The sequence below is a fragment of the Mobula birostris genome, chromosome 23 (genome assembly GCF_030028105.1).
Source record: "Mobula birostris isolate sMobBir1 chromosome 23, sMobBir1.hap1, whole genome shotgun sequence".
NCBI lineage: Eukaryota > Metazoa > Chordata > Chondrichthyes > Myliobatiformes > Myliobatidae > Mobula > Mobula birostris.
In genome coordinates, this window is record NC_092392.1 from 40,655,852 (window position 1) to 40,674,046 (window position 18,195).

Sequence of the window (18,195 nt, forward strand, 5' to 3'; positions counted from 1 at the left end):
ACCAGAAATGATGCCATCAATAGTGTCCTTTGTTAAATGAGGAGCAGCTACATTTGTTTTGCTATGCGTCGTTCTTCTTTAATAAACTGAGGTTTTCTACTTCAGTTTCCAAAGCAAAGCGATACCCAATAGCATTCAGGAAAATTTCATGTTCATTCTGGTCACATCAGACTGCACTACCCTTTTCTCAAAGGGTGCCCCAACGGGTCACCCCGTTGTCTAGTCTTTGATAAGGCTATCCAAGTGAAATAGCTTACTGGAGACTGCAGGTTACAACAATGGCAAGATACCCCATATCTTAATGTGTTAAGATGCTATTTTCAGAAAAAAATATTATTCCTGCATGGTTACCAACTACATGAATTTGCACCCATATAATTCCCACATAACCGCAGTTATAAAGATACCGCTAAGAAATATTTGTTAATGAGAGTTCGTGCAAACGTAACGGAGAATACTGGAGTTAAGCCACATAGCCAGTGCCGTAGTAGGCGCGCCGTTCCCGTTGGGCGTTGGGGACAACGTGGTTTTGAACTTATCAAAAAATTCCTCGTGTTAAGAGGAAGCAAATCATTCTTAGCCATGTTTAAGCGAGACAATTCAACCAGGGGATCTGACAATAGTGAATGTTTCCCGAAACTGATATTGGGATGGGCAGCACTCTGACCTGTTGAAGGAGCGTTTCCATCTTCTTCGTCAGGTCGTTGCTTCGAAGGGATGTCTCTTCGTTCCTTTGGTGCAAATGGTTGATCTGCTCCGAGAGGCTGTGGACATACCAGCCGAAAACTGCAGCCGCTGCGGCTAGGACTAAAAAGAGCAGGACGTTCAGCACTTTTCCAATGGTTGACGCCGACTCAGCGCTCCCCTTGCCCCCCTTCAGGCTCCTCTTTGCCACGTCATCTTGCAAACCGGACGAGCTGCGATCAGAGTGGCTCTTGTTTCTCTGCTTGGTGGAAGACATGCTGCAGATCTAATACTGTAAAGAAGTCAAGCCGGGCGACGTGGTTCCAGTGGCTGCAGTCAAAGTTGTGTGCACACAGTGCTTTGCACTAAATGCTGCTTTCGGGGACTCCGGGACGGGCGGGGAGGAGCACTACTGCGAGATCCAGCCCCAGAAGTTACTTAACTCTGATACTTCCAGAGCTTCGGGCTTTCTGGAATGGCGGGACTTGAGGTTGCCACGTACTCTGGGAGGAGAACAGGCTCATTAGGGTGGTGCGGCTCATTTCAGTTACATTTCTTGTCATATTGCACAGTTTTGGCATCTAAAACTATTGGTAACTTGGAATTTAAACCTTCCTCTTTCCTTTTTTTAAAATTGCCCTCTTATTTCTCTGAACGGGATCCATTTCAACTTTTACATTTCAGACGTAATATTTTACTCGAATTTGACTGTTAAGTCCCCACCTTACGATTGGTATCGACGAATCCCTGCATGCGTGCACGTATGAAGCTGACCTTTATTTTCAAACCGTAGATCGGTGCTAGTGATTAAATAACAGTTGAAACGAACGATCATGTATAGGCGGTTACGTTCCACTGATTAAAATCGAATCAACGAAACTTCCTTGTGTCGTTCGCCTCCTCGGGACCACCAGCCCCGTTCATTGTTTGGAGCACTTTTCGCTGCCGTTACCCGAACCAGACAACGTGGCAGTCTGGCTTCAGAGTTCAGGGAAACTCAAGACACACGCCAGTCATCTGTTGTCAAATCTATGAAAGCTAAAACATCTGCAGGATTTTAATGTGTTATTGCCTAAAGGCATTGGTGTATTTGCTTCCTTTCTCCCTGATTATAATACTTCTGTATGGCCAGTACAGATATTTGCGGTACACCAAGTGTTGCGCCATTTCCGTGGTTCTGCTAGTATAAGATGAGAATTAGAAGTAGGAACATAGTCTTTTAAAGATAAGCTTTAGTTCTGCTGCACCACTCAGTGAAAATCCTGCCTACTTCCCTGCTTTATCTTCGTACATGGTAATACACACGACCAATATGAGCAGCGCTCCCCAAAATTAAACCCCGAGTCCACCCATTGTTCGTGCCAACAACTTTGTTTAAAGAAATACGGACACAGACTATTGAGGCCAGACGCTTAAAACCAAGTTGCGATTGTGCCCAATGAAAGGATTGCATCGTCGCGGCTGCGGTTCCTTTCTAATTTCCGACCTTACTATTTCTGTTCACATACCACTTCACTAAACCATTGTGTCAAAGAAACGTCAGGTGGACGCAAAATATCGCCAGTTTATGGAAGTGTCCAGATGAATATTTTTGCCGCTCTCAAAAAAGCAATAACACTGAATACAACAAACAAGTCTAACGAGAGAAAACACTAGGGTAGGTTCTCTGAATAAACGTGTAATTTCAGGAAGAAAACAAACCTTTAAGAGTAACCTCTAAAGAAAATACAAGGAAACCGTTGCCTCCGTTGAGTGTCTCAGTTGATAGCAATGGGCAGAAAGAATTTTACGGATGAATTTATCAAGCAGAAAGTATTCGAGGAAATATATCCAGAAAGACAAGACAGAAAGTCTTGTTACCTAGCAGTTACCAGAAATTTTTTTAGGCGTTGAACCGTCTACGCAGCAACAGGTTTTCAAGTTTTTTTTTAGTTGCTGGAAATGTGAAGAAGACATTGCTGACACAGCCATGCGTAATTCCTTAATGCTGACAATCGTTTGATGTTACAATAAACTGGGAGCTCTCTATAGCATGAAAGAGGCAGGCAATTTTACCAGGGTCTAGATTCAAAGTGGAAATCTCGAAGTGAATTGCCACAGACAGAGTAAGCATCATGATAATGATTGGTAAGATTAATTTGGAATAGTCGGCAAATCAAAATGAATGGGATTATTCTGCATTATACAGTATATTTTAGGTATATTTAAAGGAGAGGTTCTTAATTAGTAAGGACATCAGAGGTTGAGGAGAGAAGGCAGGAGAACAGGTTTGAGAGGGATAATAAATCAGCCCCAATGAGTATTCGACGGGCGGAATGGCCGAATTCTGCTCCTTTGTCTTATGGTCTTACTTAAAAATAGGGGCTTCGTGGAAAGTTGCTAGAAAGCATGATGCACTGAAAATTGTGTCAATGGTGGTATTCATCCATTTTCACGCGCTCAGCTCGGAGATTTCCAAAGTTATTCGGAAGAAATTGATGTACCTTGCAGCAATAAGCTCGACCACATTGATATTTCTTGGCTCTGCTACAGCAGAGTACAGTACTTAAAAGATTTCTGATATTATGCACTAAAGGAATCACATTCAAGGCTGAAAAAGGAAGTCCTGTGGAAGAACCAGGGAAGTTTGTTCTTTTTTTTAAAGCCGATCTAATTTAGCATTTAAATGCATTTGACATTAAATTATTGAAGATAGGAATGGTACTCTGCGGTTTTAAAGTAAAATGAAAGGATCGAGATAACGTTGCAGCTGCTTTGTAAGCCATTAGCGGAGGGCAGATTCGGTTATTTTCCAGCTTGTACAACTCCCAGACAGAACTAAGCTCTGGTGGTGTAATTTCCAAAGGACTTGTACTGCAAAAAAAATATATTGTTACAAATGTCATACTCCCCTAAAAGACAGACAATTTGGCCAGCATATAAAGTACAAACTGAGCACTCCCATTTGCCCAGTTATTTCCCTGTAACCCATTTTCTGACACCATGACTAAGGACAATCTACTGTTCAAATTCTAGTTCAAGGTTAATAGTCATTCAATCATACAAGAATACAGCCAGTTATTCCAGGGCCAAGATGCAAGGCACAATACTAACAATCATACACAACACAAGGCGCATATATTCAGAATTAGGTTTATATCACCGATGGCAGAGGGGAAGAAGCTGTTCCTGAATCACTGAGTGTGTACCTTCATGCTTCTGTATTTCCTTTCTGATGGTAGCATGACCTGGCTGATGGGGGTACTTAATGACGGATGCCGCCTTTTTGAGGCATCGCTCCTTGAAGATGTCCTGGATACTACGGAGGCAAGCCCAGATAAAATACCAGTAAAACACACATACACACACAAACAACTCAAAAAGCATAGCGACTTTGAGACATACAGCATTCACTGAAACCTACAGGGTCACAGAGAGAAAACTCCAGACAGACATCACCAAACAGTCATGGTGACCATTGAGACCCGTTTCTATTACTTTGACAGTCTATTTTATTGTTGGCATTCATTAAGCAAAAGAACCTCCACAAATGGAAATCATTGATCTCCAGACAAACAATGCTTAGTAGGGCAAGCACAACTGAGGTAATTTCATTGCATTCTACAAGCACCTTCTGAAACAGAATTTTACTTATGTCTGAAAAAATACCTGTGGCCTCTTTATTGTTTTCTGCAGCATGTACATTCCTGACCAGACATTGCCAAATCAAGATTCAGATCAAGATAATCCAACAATTACAGTGAATTCCAGTTAATGGGACATATCAGGACCAGTGTATTTTGGCCCAATTAAGCGGCTATCCCAATTAGCCAAAGTTTCATGGAAATAGTTAAAAAGGTATAAAATGACAAACTATCATTTAATTGAGGGTCCAAGAAAAGGTGAGTATATGTTAAAAACTCCTTAATTAGCGACCAAGAGTGAGGTGCTGGGCATACGGCCCTCAAGCATGTTCCTGAAATCAATAAATCGTTAATAACTGACGGATGGCCTCAAAACATAAGCCTCCAGACCCTTGTAGTTCAAAAATTTCATTTTGCATTGAATTAACAACTTCATTGCGTCCAAATTCTAAAATTTCACAAACCCCTTTAAGAGGTTCGGTGAGACAATCATGGAACAGTGATCTTCCTTTTTTTTTTGGATCTCCCTATTTGGGGATGGATAGATACTGTACCAGATTTGGAAACAGTACAGCTATAGCTTACCAGAATGATTCCAGAGTTCAGAGTTTTGTTTAAAGTTCAAAGTAAATTTATTATCAAAGTACAGATATGTCATCATATACAACCCTGAGATTCATTTCCTTGTGGGCATACTCAGTAAATCCGTAGTCGAATAATAACCATAGTAGAATCAATCAAGGACCACACCAACTTGGGCGTTCAATCAGTGTGCAAAAGACAACAAACTGAAATAAACAATACAAAATGAAAGAAAATAATGATAAATTAATAAACAGTAAATCTCAATAACATGAAATGAAGAGTCCTTGAAAATGAGTCCATAGGTTGTAAGAACATTTGAATGATGGGCAAGTGAAGTTGAGTTAAGTTACAGTATCTTCTTTGGTTCAAGAACCTGATGTTTGAGGGGTAATAACTGTTCCTGAACCTGGTGGTTTGAGTCCTGAGGCTCCTGTACCTTCTTCCTGACGGCAGCAGTGAGAAGAGAGCATGTCAGCCATGATGGAATGGCGGAGCAGACCCGATGGGCTGAATAGTCTATTTCTGCTCCTATGTCTTATGGTCATATAGTCCTGGGTGGTGGGGGACCCTGATGGTATATGCTGCTTTCTTGCGACAACGCTTCATGTAGATGTTCTCAATGGTGGCAAGGACTTTACCCGTGATGGACTTTATGAAGGAAGGTTGGGCTGTAGTTAAAGATGAGAGGGATTCTTATTGAAACATCTAAGATTCTGACAGGGATTAACGTGAGGATGTTTCCACCTTGTGAAGGAGTCAGGCAAAGTTCAAAGTAAATTTATAATCAAAGTACATATATGTCCCCATATAATCTCACCACCTTGAGATTCGTTTTCTTGCGAGCATTCACAGTAAATATAAAGAAACACAACAGAATCAATGAAAAACCACAGACAGCAAAGACCGACAAACACCACATGTGCAAAAGACAATAGCTGTGCAAATACAAAACTAGAAAAAAAACACTAAATAGTAATAGTGTCATATAGGGGGGGCTCTGGGAGTGGACCCAAATGCAAGACACAGACACTGAAGTACTAGGAACAGGACTAGGTGTGTCAAGAAAGCAAGGGAAGTGGGAAGAAATGACGCTGGACAAGACGCAGGCCCTGGACAAGGCTAGGATACAGGGCATGGGCTAGGACTAGACTAGGGAAGCAGGACCTGGATGAGGAACTAGGAACTTGGAACCTGGACAAGGACTCCGAGCCAGAGACTGGACGGGGACCCAGAACCTGGGTCTTGACTCGGGGTCGGACTCCGGATCCAGGCGAGGACAAGACGTGGAAAGGCAACTGGACTGGACATGGTGGCAGGATGCAGGACTCCTGGGCAGGATGCGGGACCAGAACTGGATGAGGACACGAAGCTAAGACTTGGACTTGGGAGACTGGAACACAGAGCCTTGGTCTTGGGAGACAGGAATGCAGAACACAGAGCCTTGGTCTTGGGAGACAGGAATGCAGAACACAGAGCCTTGATCTTGGGAGACAGGAGCGCAGGGCACAGAGTCTTGGTCTTGGCAGACAGGGGCGCAGAACACAGAGCCTTGGCCTTGGGAGACAGGAACGCAGAATACAGAGCCTTGGTCTTGAGAGACAGAAACATGGAACACAGAGCCGGTACCCCTCCTTGGGAACAGGACGTAGGGCCAAGACTCATACACAGAACACAGAGCTGAGACACCTCCTTGGGAACAGGACGTAGGGTCGGGACTCATACACAGAATGCTGAACACATCGAGATGGTTCTCAACACAAGGTAGTGGCAAACGGCTGGACCTACCTAGCAAAGGCGTAGACACAGAGATGGTTCCCAACACAAGGAAGTGGCAAATGGCCAGACCTACCTAGCAAAGGCGTGGACACAGAGACAGTTCCAAACAATGAAAGACAGTTCCTTATCTATTCACAGCATGGCTCCGATCTTGCTCCGGCGGTAGAACTTGACAGCAAGAATAGGCGAGGACGCAGGTGAAGCTTCAGGCGAAAGGTAGCAGGCGAGGCTACAGCCAAGGGCTACAGAAGGGACGGGAACAGTCCAGCAACTGAAGCTGAACCCAGGAGCTGTTTATGTAGACAGCCCAAAGTGAGAATCATGTGCCTCAATTAAGGCACCAACAGAACAAGGGAAAAGCAGAAAACCTGGAATAAGGATCGATCTACCGGGTCCGTTAAATGGAATGCAGACTTCGCAGACCGGACAATGACAAATAGTACATAAATAAACAATTAATATCAAGAACATGAGTTGTAGAATCCTTGAAAGTGCATCTATAGGTTATGGAACCAAAGTATTACTCTCATTGAATCCCCCACTATCAATGTCCTTTGAACAGAAACTTAACTGGAGTGGCTAGGTAGACAACATGGTAACAACAACAGGTCAGAGGGTAGAAAATCTGTGATAAGAACAAACTCCAAAGTGATGAAATACTCCCTGCTTGCCTGGGTACATGTAGCTTTAGCACTCAAGAATATCGACAGAATGTAGGACAGAGCAGCCTGCTTGATAGGTACCACATCCACAACCATTCACTTAATCCACCACTAGCACACGGTAGCAGCAGTTCGTAGAATCTGCAAGATGCAGTGCAGCAACTCCCTAGACAGCATCTTCCAAACCTGCAACCTCTACCAGCTGGGACAAGGGCAACATAAACATGGAGCACCACCATCTGGAAGTTGCCTTCCTAGCTGCACATCACCCGAGTCAGAAACATATTGCCGTTCCTTCACTATCACGGAGTCAAAATCCTGGAACTCTCTCCCTAGCAGTATTGTGGATACACCACACCTCGAGGACTACAGCAGTTCAAGAATGGAACTCACCACCACCTTTTCAAGAGCAATTAGGGATGGGCAATTGAACTCAGGCTTAAACTGTGAAGCCCATAGCCCCTGACTGAATAAGAATTAAAATGGATCGATGACTTAAGGACTAAAATAAGGAGAAATGATTTCCCTCTGGCTTGTGAATCTGAGGAATTCTTTATCCCAGTTAACTGTAGTTGCTGAGTCATTAAATATATTCATAGCCACAAAAGAAACTTTGTTCTGCCTCTACAGCTTCCCGGGGTTGTGAATTTTAGAAATCCACAACCTTCTGAGAGAAAAAAATACCTTATATTCTCCTTCAGCAGTTGACCCCTATCCTGGGAGTCTCCAGACATTCCTTGAGTTACAACAGGATTCTCTTCTGGTTAATAACCCATATTTTTTTTTGTACATCAGAAATGAACAAGAATGTGGGAGGGGATCACAGCAAAAACTGTAATGGAAGAATTGTGAGCAGGTGTGGGGGATGATTTACTCAGTCTGTACAGAATGCTCTGCTCAATGCAGTCCCTAATTGTTGCAGTTTAGGAGGGCGGGTGGTGGTGGAAGAAGAAATGAATGGAAATGCAGAAGATGCCAGCAGCCTGCAAATCCAACTCCGTGCATCCCATGGTCTCCCAAACACCCATTCATACAGTTGTTCATCATTCTGGTGAATGTAGCCTGAATAATCCTTTGATTGAGATTCCTGTCAGGAAAAATATCTTCACTATTTAGCTTGCCACACTCACCCCAACTCCAGAATCGTGCAAGTTTCAGAAGATCATTTTTCTCAGCTCTGAGAATCAATGTTAAATTTGTTCAAAAAAAGATGATTCTTCAATTTTATTATGTATTCTGGCAGGTTATTCAATCTTCTTGTACTGAAAATTATTCAGTTTATGAAAGCCTTTGTTTCTGTGTAGTGTGATAGATTTATAATAATAAAAACACATTAACTTCTATCACAGAAGAGATTTTGCAGATGCTGGAAATCCAGATAACACACACAAAAGGCTGGAGGAACTCAGCAGTAGCTATGGAGAGGAATAAACAGCCAAAATTTTGAGCCGAGACCCTTTATCAAGACTTTGACTTCTGTATCTGAACTACAGTTCAATTTCAATTAAATTATATCTTGTTTTGAAGGGATATATTCTTGGTCTGTCCTTATACAGATAAAAAATGTCTGTATACCCCATGTCTAATGATGAACATGATCAAAATCATTTTTCACCAGGTATTTATAGGTTTTCACTGTACCTTCAATTTCTCCAGAATGTCAACTCCCAAAGGAAACACTAATGTTATCCACAAATTTACAAAGTATATTTGTAAATAATGTATAAATACACAAAATAAGCAGAACACAAGACAATATTCATGCAAAAAGCAGCAGAAATATTCCATTACATTAAAAATAGAAAATGACAGAATCTGTGGAAGGAAAACAGATCCAATGTTTTAATGCCAACTGCCATTCAATCGCCAGCAGTTTTGTCTCTGCGTCAGGAGTTTGCAGGATCATCAAAATGATTATAATGTATTATGTCAGTGTACTACCGAAGGAATGAAATTCATTGAAGATGCAATTCTTGAAACTAACTAAAAACTACAATCAAGTTTGATATCTCTGTTGTTCCATTAAAGAACTCTCTGCAATAATCCAAAGAACAGACAAGTTATCCCGAATGTCCTGGCCAACACTTGTCCATCAATCATTTTAATTAAAACAGATTACTTGATCTTTATTACTTTGCTATTTGTGGAGCATGAATTGGCTGCCGTATTTTCTATTTTACGACAGTGATTAGCCTTCAAAAGTCACTTAATGGTCTATAAAGTGATTTGAGACATCCTTAAAAGATTTCAAAAATGGTAGATAAATGTAAATTTCTTTTCTTTTTTAAGATGATTTAACTTTATTAGGGTGATAAAATGTTGAAAATGAACCATTTTCCAACAAGTACAATTTCATCACGATACAAAACAAAACCTGTCCCTCTACACTTCCTTTGAGTGTAGTCATATTTAAAGGGGATTCACCATGTCTCAGGGTTAACAGAATCATAGGATTTTGTGATGTTTGGATGCGTGAGCAGCAGGTGGGGATATAGAGGTCTATGAGAATGTTGACTCTTTTCACATAGAATAATGGGGGTTCCTTAAGATTCTTATAGCCAGGAGTGATAATGGGGACAAACTCCCACTACCTATTCAATGCTCCCAATGGCATGCGACCCACACAGCCCCTGTCAACCAAGTCTAGCTCCTGGCCTTCACTAAGCCTGGTGGAACTGTTTCTACTGACAGGCAAAGGCAGATTACCGGCGCCTCAAAACCAGTCCCATCGGGCAGATGGGGCTTGTCAGCCATGGTTGGCAGCTCATCTAGAAGGAAAACTCTGATCTCATACCTCTACTGCCTTGTGGCTATACCCGCTCATGGGGAAGGCTTCGGGAGTAAACCCCAAGGGAAAAATCCAGAGCTGGAGTCCCTGAAGCAGCCTACATTGAATTCAATATTGACTGGCAACTCTTGCAACACGGTTGGTGCCAAACTGTATCGGTCTCTGCCGTTCCTCTGGGTTCATCAGATGCGTTGTGATGGGGAGCTTGCTACATAGGCAACAGCTTGCTTTCCATATTGTACTGCACTGGCCTGCGTATCTAGATAACTAGGATGTAACATCCAAGGTCGACCCTGACTGATGGAGGCCTCATCATTTTGGTTTTGGAATTTATGCCAGAATAAATAGAGATAATATAAACTAGCCTGGATGAGCACTGGACATGGAAACCACGCCCATGGAGATTACCTTGGCTTTGGAGTGAAGGCAAAGTAGCTTGAACAATTTCCCATTGGCCTTGTAGAGTAATTCCATTCCAGTGGGAAGCTTGCAGAAGCTGAGGTGCACCATTGTGACATTGCTTCTACCTTGCTACTTAGGTCACTTCAAATTTTCTCAATCTTTCTTAAACTGGATGAGTTTTGAGTACAGTGGATGTAAAGAGACTTCTAGGGGATATGAACAAGCCAAGTGAATGGACTGGGACACTGCACGTGGAATATGATCTGGGAAAACGAGTTATCTTCCACTTTGGTGGATATAAGAGAAAAGCAGAATATTTGTGAAATGGTGAGAGATTGGATCATATTGTTGTTGAAAATGATCTACGTGTGCTTGTTTTCTAGTCACTGAAGCTAGCATACAGATGCAGCAAGGCGTTGGGAAGACAAACAGTGCATTAGCCCTGATTGCAAGTAGGATTGATTAAAGAGTACAGGACATTGATGACACCACAGCTAGAGTGTAGTTTTGGTTTCCTTATGAAAGAAAGGATATCTTCCGCACGTAGGGAGTGCTGCAAAGATTCACTTGATTCTTTCAGGCTGGCCATAGAAGGATAGAGTAGCTTAAGCCTGTATTCTTGGATGATCAGAAGAATGAGAGATCTCATTTTTGAAGGGCTTGACAGGTGAGATGCAAGGATGATGCTGAGCTGGCTGGAGATCTCGACCAAGGCAGAGTTTGAGAATAAGGGGTCAATCATTTATGTCTGAGATGAGGAGAAATTCCAATGCAAGGTGGTAGACCTCTGGAATTTTGCACACCCGAGGTCAACTGAAGTCAAAGGTTATGCCCATTCAGTACAGAGACTAAGGGAATCAAGGAACATGTAACTGCTGTTGAAGCAGATCAGTTATCATCTTAATGAATCACAAAGCTACTGGAGCATTAAATGGCTTATCCCCAACTTCTTATCTATTCTCCAGTTCATGTGTCACGAATACACGGAAGCCCAACTATTCAAGGTCCTAACAGACACCTCACCTGTGAGTCTGTTGGAGTCATATACTGTGTCCAGTGTTCCCGGTGTGGCCTCCTATATATCGGTGAGACCCAACGTACATTAAGAGACTGTTTCCCCAAGCACCTATGCTCCATCTGCCAGAAAAAGCGGGATCTCCCAGTGGCCACCCATTTTAATTCTACTTTCCATTCAGATACATCTATACGTAGCCTCCTCCGCCGTCATGATGAGGCCACACCTAGGTCAGTGGAACACCCTGTATTCCGTCTGGGCAGCCTCCAACCTGATGGCATGAACATCAATTTCTCAAACCCCTCTGGTAATGCCCCCTTCACCTTTCCCCATCCTCTTTTCCCTCTCTCACCTTATTTCCTTGCCCACCCAGCGCCTCCCCCTTTACTTTCTCCTATGGCCTTTTGCCCTCTTCTATCAGACTCTCTCTTCTCTAGCCCTGTATCTCTTTCACCAACTTCCCAGCTCTTTACTTCGCACCCCCACCCTTTCAGGTTTCACTATCATCTTGTGTTTCTCTCTCCTCTCCCTCCACCTTTTCAAATCTACTCCTCAGTTTTTTCCCCCAGTACTGCCGAAAGGTCTTGGCCTGAAACATCGACCGCACTCTTTTCCATAGATGCTGCCTGGCCTGCTGAGTTCCTCCAGCATGTTGTGTGTGTTTCGTGGATTCCCAGCATCTGCAAATTTTCTCGTTTATAAATTGTGGTTGGCGTATACCAACTCACAAACAGCCAATATGCATTCCCCACCCTGCGTAAAATCTGCGGGTCCCATATTGGTCTGATCCGTTAAGTTGGCACCCATAGTAGAAACAAATCTGAGCACCTTCCTATAGATGCTGCCTGGCCTGCTGCGTTCCGCCAGCATTTTGTGTGTGTGTTGCTTGTTCCATCATCTGCCGATTTCCTCGTGTTTGCGAACTATATTTTACACCTTGATTTGATCATTCCGTCATTTCAATTCAGGTTCTTCCACAAACGTCGTCTGGCTCCGTACGAAACTCTTCGCTCTGATAGGTGCTCCACTCTACCAGTCCTCGTTCTGATTGGTGCTTAGACACACTCCCCTCGCAAACTGTTCAATCGGCCCCTTTCTGATTGACGCGCGTTTTGCCCCGCAAATGGATGACGAAGAGACTGCAGATGTTGGATACTGAAACAAAAAAAATCAAACTGAAAAATCATGCAACGTCTCGATCCAAAGCGTGGACAATTACTCCACCCCCACACCAATTTAGATGCTGCTCGACTCGCTGAGTTCCTCCAGCTGTTCGTTCACTGCTCTGATCCGCGCTAATCCTGGCCCCACACTCCTCGCTCTGGTTGGCGTCGCGCTTTGCCACGCAGACCTCGGTCTGGTCGGCGCCGCGCTTTGCCCCGCAGATCTCGCTCTGGTCGGCGCCGCGCTTTGCCCCGCAGATCTCGCTCTGGTCGGCGCCGCGCTTTGCCCCGCAGACCTCGCTCTGGTCGGCGCCGCGCTTTGCCCCGCAGACCTCGCTCTGGTCGGCGCCGCGCTTTGCCCCGCAGACCTCGCTCTGGTCCAGTGTCCATCGATGACAGTAATGGAAGCAGCTCGGCAGTGAGCGGGTGCCTGAAGGAGAGTCCGCCTGATGCCACATCCGCACAGGATTGTCTGATATGGCAGCGGTTCGTTAATGTCTTCCTGAAGGGCCGTGAGTGATGGCGGGACTCATCAAGAAGCAGATCCTGAAGCACTTGTCCAGGTGAGCGATGCGGTATGTGGGAGGTTGATAACTGCTTTTGGCTCTGACTAGGAGGATGTTTCCGGGCCTCGCCGCTCCTGTGTTATCCTGCCCATAGAGTGTGGACGGCTGCGGTCGCCTCTCCCGTTTCCCCGGAGCCCTCCCCGCACTATTACACAATGCGCGGAAACCTTCCGCTCCCTCTCCCGTAGTGCTGGTGTCATGTTGAGTGAAACCTGAGCCGCACACTGATGGGCTAATAATCGCGCATTGACAAGGATTCGCCCACCGAGGTCTAGATTCGGAAATAGCGGTGAACATAGAGCAGATACAAAACTAGAGATGTGTCGCTGCTTCTGATATTTCAGCCGGAGTGAAGGAGAAAATTACACAATTTTTTTTAACTGAGCCGAGAATAGAGCGGGAGTAGAGAAAACTTTTCTCGTTTCTTTCCTACTGAGATTGGCTTTCTTTGAACCTGCACTTGCGGATTGTCAACTGTTTAGCCATGTGAGCATTGCGGGTGAAAATTGAATTAATTGAGCAGATGACACCGAAGTGTTTAATGCCGTACTAATTGACACGTCGAGACGGGGTGGAGACAGTCTGTTCGGGTCAGATTTTCCAGCTCTGAGTTATCTCAGAGAACCGTATTGAAGGGGAGGAAGGCAGCAACGAATTTTGCCATTGTGATAGTACCCATCATAACAATAAAGAGGGAATAATCTTAAACTGTGATTTTTGACCATATATTAAAACGGGGCTTTCAGTGAAACGGCGTGCTTAATTGAAACGAATCAATACAAAAGTTTTAACTCCTGGGTGTTCAGTATGAAGCTGCAGAGAAGTGGCTGGTTGAGGGTGATTTTGATTTGAAACTGAATTGCTGTTGATTTAGACCGCTGCAGGGCCAATAGAGCAGATTGCTTTCGCAATACTTTGTGTAATTTGTACATATTACTGTATTGCGCTGACGCGGTGTTGACATATTAGTTTTTTTTTTAAACACGTGTAGGAATTGTACATTTGAAATCCACAAGAAAATTCGGGATTTTATTTTAATCTGTATTTAAAGGTTTTCTATAGTTTGGTGTTGGTGGCTGGAGATTGAGTTAATGTATGCAAGTACAGCCAAGGCTAATATGTTTGAAAGTTCATAATTGCCTTTATTTCAGTTTATCAATGTTGTGGTGGGTAAGTGCTTGGAAAACTAATGCATTTGTGTACTTTCTCTGACTCATTGTGGTGCAAGATTTCTTTGTGTTCCATGCTTAGAACATAGAACATTACTGTACAGTGCAGGCTCTTTGGCCCACGATATTGTGTCAAACTTTTAACCTACTCTAAGATCAATCTAACACTTCCTTCCTGCATTTTTCCTTGATCCATGAGATTATCTAAGAATTTCTTAAATGTCCCTAATGTGCCTACCTCTTTCACGAACCCCAGCAATAAGTTCCACGCACCCACCACTTTCTGTGTAAATAAACTACCTCCGACATCCTCCCCGCTGTACTTTCCTCCAGTCATCTCAAAATTATGCCCCCTTGTATTAGTTCTGCCTTGGGAAAAAGTCTCTGGCTATCTATGCTTCTTATCCTGTACACTTATCAAGTCACCTCTCATCCTGCTTTGCTCCAAAAAGAAATGCCCTAATTCACTCAAGCTATCATCATAAAACATGGTGTCTGGTAAATCTCCTCTGCACCCTCTCTAAAGTTTCCACATCCTTCCTATAATGAGACAATCAGTACTGAATACAATATTCCAAGTGAGGTCTAACCAGGGTTTTGTAGAGCTGCAACATTACCTTGTGGTTCTTAAACTCAATTCTATGATTCATGAAGGCCAACACTTTCTTAACTAGTCTATCATCTTCCGCTGCAATTTTGAGGGATCTGTCGACGGTAGACCCCAAAATCCATCTGTTCCTCCACACAACTGGTCACTGACTTCCAGGCAGAATGCGTTCCATATAAAACCACCTTTTATGCACAAGCCATTTTTGAATCTGCAGAGGCAAATTTCCCTGGATCCTGTGCCTCTTGTCTTCCTGAATTAGTCTAACTTGAGGAACCTTATCAAGCACCTTACTAAAATCCATGTATGCCATATCCATTGTTCTACCTTCATTTGTTGCTTTGTCACATCCTCAGATAATTCAATCAGGCTTGTGAAACATGACCTATTCCCCAGAAAGCCATGCTGACTATCTCTAAGTAAAAACAAGAGAAAATCTGCAGATGTTGGAATCCAAGCAACACACATAAAGTGCTGGAGGAACTGGGCAGGCCAGGCAGCATCTATGGAAAAGAGTACAGACCCTTCATCAGGACTAAGGTGGAAAAAAAGATGAAGAGTCAGAGTTGACTCTGCTGGTTGAGTTCCTCCAGCATTTTGTGTGTTACCCCTAATCAAACTGTGCTTCTCTAAATGCTAGTGAATCCTGTCTCTAAAAATCTTCTCAAGTAATTTGCCCATCACTGAAGTAAGACTCATTGGTCTTAGGGTTACTGGGTTCCCACTACTCCATTTCTTGAACAAAGGAATAACATTTCCTGTCCTCCATTCATCTGGTACTAATTCTGTGAATAGTGAGGACGCAAAGATCATTGGCAAAGGTTCAGCAAACACTTCCCTTAGTAATTGTATACCAGCCAGTTTTACGGTGTCCTCACAAATGTCAAGGTCCCTGTCACTGTTGAATATTGAAGGAAAGTATTCATTAAGGATGTCCGTGAGCTCCTCTGACCCTAGGCACATGTTTCCTCTTATATTCCTGAACATTCAGTAGACAATAAACAATAGACAATAGGTGCAGGAGTAGGCCATTCGGCCCTTTGAGCCAGCACCGCCATTCACTGTGATCATGGCTGATCATCCACAATCAGTACCCTGTTCCTGCCTTCTCCCCATATCCCTTGACTCCGCTATCTTTAAGAGCTCTATCTAACTCTTTCTTGAAAGAATCCAGAGAATTGGCCTCCACTGCCTTCTGAGGCAGAGCATTCCACAGATCCACAACCATCTGTGTGAAAAAGTTTTTCCTCAACTCCGTTCTAAATGGTCTACCCCTTATTTGTAAACTGTGGCTTCTGGTTCTGGACTCCCCCAACTTCGGGAACATGTTTCCTGCCTCTAGTGTGTTCAATCCCTTAATAATCTTATACGTTTCAATCAGATCCCCTCTCATCCTTCTAAATTCCAGTGTATACAAGCCCAGTTGCTCCAATCTTTCAACATATGACATTCCCACCATCCCAGTGAACCTACGCTGCACTAGCTCCATAGCAAAAATGTCCTTCCTCAAACTTGGAGACAAAAACTGCACACAATACTCCAGGTAGGGTCTCACCAGGGCCTTGTACAACTGCAGAAGGACCTCTTTGCTCCTGTACTCAACTTCCGTTGTTATGAAGGCCAACATGCCATTCCTGCAATCACTCTAATCATCCTCCTGTTCTTCAGGTGTGTAAAATGCCTTGGGGTATCCCTTAATCCTACTTGCCCAAGCCTTTCATGCTCACTTCTAACTCTCAGCTCCACTCTTCAGCTGCTTCCTGGCTAGAGTCTTGTCTGACCCTTGCTTCTTAAACCTTAAGCTTCTTTCTTCTTTTTGACTACTTGTTTTAGTACAGTCATTATGGTTATTAATTAAAAGAAGCACAGCTTCCTTTAATTATAATGACTACTAGAAGTGTAGTACTGAAGTTGTGCTGGGTATGGGGCTGTTTGGAGTTGGGAGACTGTGGCAGGCGAATATGAGATGGAGGCAGACAAAAGGGGGTGGTGATGAGAGGTATGTTGGAGATGGCAGTTGGCAGGAGCTGTATCCAGTCTATATAATTCCCTCCCCAACTTCGCTCCATCTGCCTCTCATTTTTGTTCTTCACCTTTCTCTATCTGGTACTGCTTCCCAATTTCAAACAAGCTCCTCCCCACCTGGTGCTACCTGCCTATTATCTTCCCCCCTCTTTAGTTCACCCGTCATCTTCTTCTGCTGTCTCACCACTCCCATTCTTCTCTTTATACTGGCCATCTGCCCTCTCCACTCTGTCTTGATGTGGGGTTTTGACTTGATGAGCTGACAATTCCCTACATTCCACATATGCTTTTCTACTAGCTGAGTTACTTCAGCTGATTGTTAGTTACTTCAGCAGAATTTAAGTGTCTGTGAATCATTGATGTGAAGGAATCTTTCCCTGATTCTTGATATAAACAAAGAAGAGGGTTGCAATAAAAGTGGAAAATGCTGAAAGTGGAATGTGCGTGATTTACTGATTCAGGCCATTAAGCTTACATCAAAAACATAACAGATTCAGCAGATGCTGGAAATCCAGAGTAACACACATAAAATACTGGAGGAACTCGGCAGGTCAGGCAACATCAAAAGACTTAGGCTTTCATCAAAATCTAGTTAATGGTTAATGGAGGCCACTCTTGGCTCCAGAGTCTGGCCTTGGTAATGTGTTCTGGTAAAACATCATCTTCAGCTGATTTAATCAGTGATATACCCTCCATCATGAGGTCAGAACTGAAAGTAAAGTGAAACTCGGAAAATGACATAATCCTTCAACACTTTTTTGCAGCAGGACCGGGGCGACTTTCTGGCTTGGGCTGTTAAAATAGAAAGCAGTATTAGTTCTCTCTTGAAAAGGAAGTAAGAGAAAAGGGCATGATAGGCCAATTACTGGAATTCACTATCATGAAAGAAATTAAGCTCTTAAGCTTTAGTATCAGTAATCAACATTAATGTGGTTTTATTGAAGTTCTAACCAGCAAGTTCTAACTGCACAGGGTATATCTGGAGTTTCAAAAGCTACCCGACGAAGTAGCAGACATTGGGTTGTTAAAATAAATGTTTATGCTAGTTTGATGAACATATGGCATGGATGGAGGCTTAGTTGTATAGTAAAGAAGATGGGAATAAATGGGTCTTTCAAGTTGGTAAACTC

At 43.3% G+C, this 18,195-nt stretch overlaps 2 protein-coding genes across 6 annotated transcripts in view; one reads left to right on the plus strand and one right to left on the minus strand.

Annotated features, from left to right (window-relative positions):
* ckap4 (cytoskeleton associated protein 4) overlaps nt 1–13,205 on the minus strand; it is a gene marked incomplete at its 5' end in the record, with an annotated part of 31,850 nt that extends 18,645 nt beyond the window's left edge. Inside the window, 4 exon segments of the mRNA XM_072241863.1 lie at nt 668–807; nt 1,413–1,484; nt 12,883–12,922; nt 12,924–13,205. Of these exon segments, the coding sequence (XP_072097964.1) occupies nt 668–807; nt 1,413–1,484; nt 12,883–12,922; nt 12,924–13,205 (534 nt within the window).
* The window catches only part of bltp3b (bridge-like lipid transfer protein family member 3B), a 132,097-nt gene continuing 126,985 nt past the window's right edge, over nt 13,084–18,195 (plus strand). For all 5 annotated transcript variants that reach the window (XM_072241507.1, XM_072241505.1, XM_072241508.1 and 2 more), the window contains exon 1: nt 13,084–13,261. In XM_072241507.1, the coding sequence (XP_072097608.1) occupies nt 13,218–13,261 (44 nt within the window). In that variant the 5' untranslated portion in view covers nt 13,084–13,217. The remainder of the gene's footprint in view (nt 13,262–18,195) is intronic.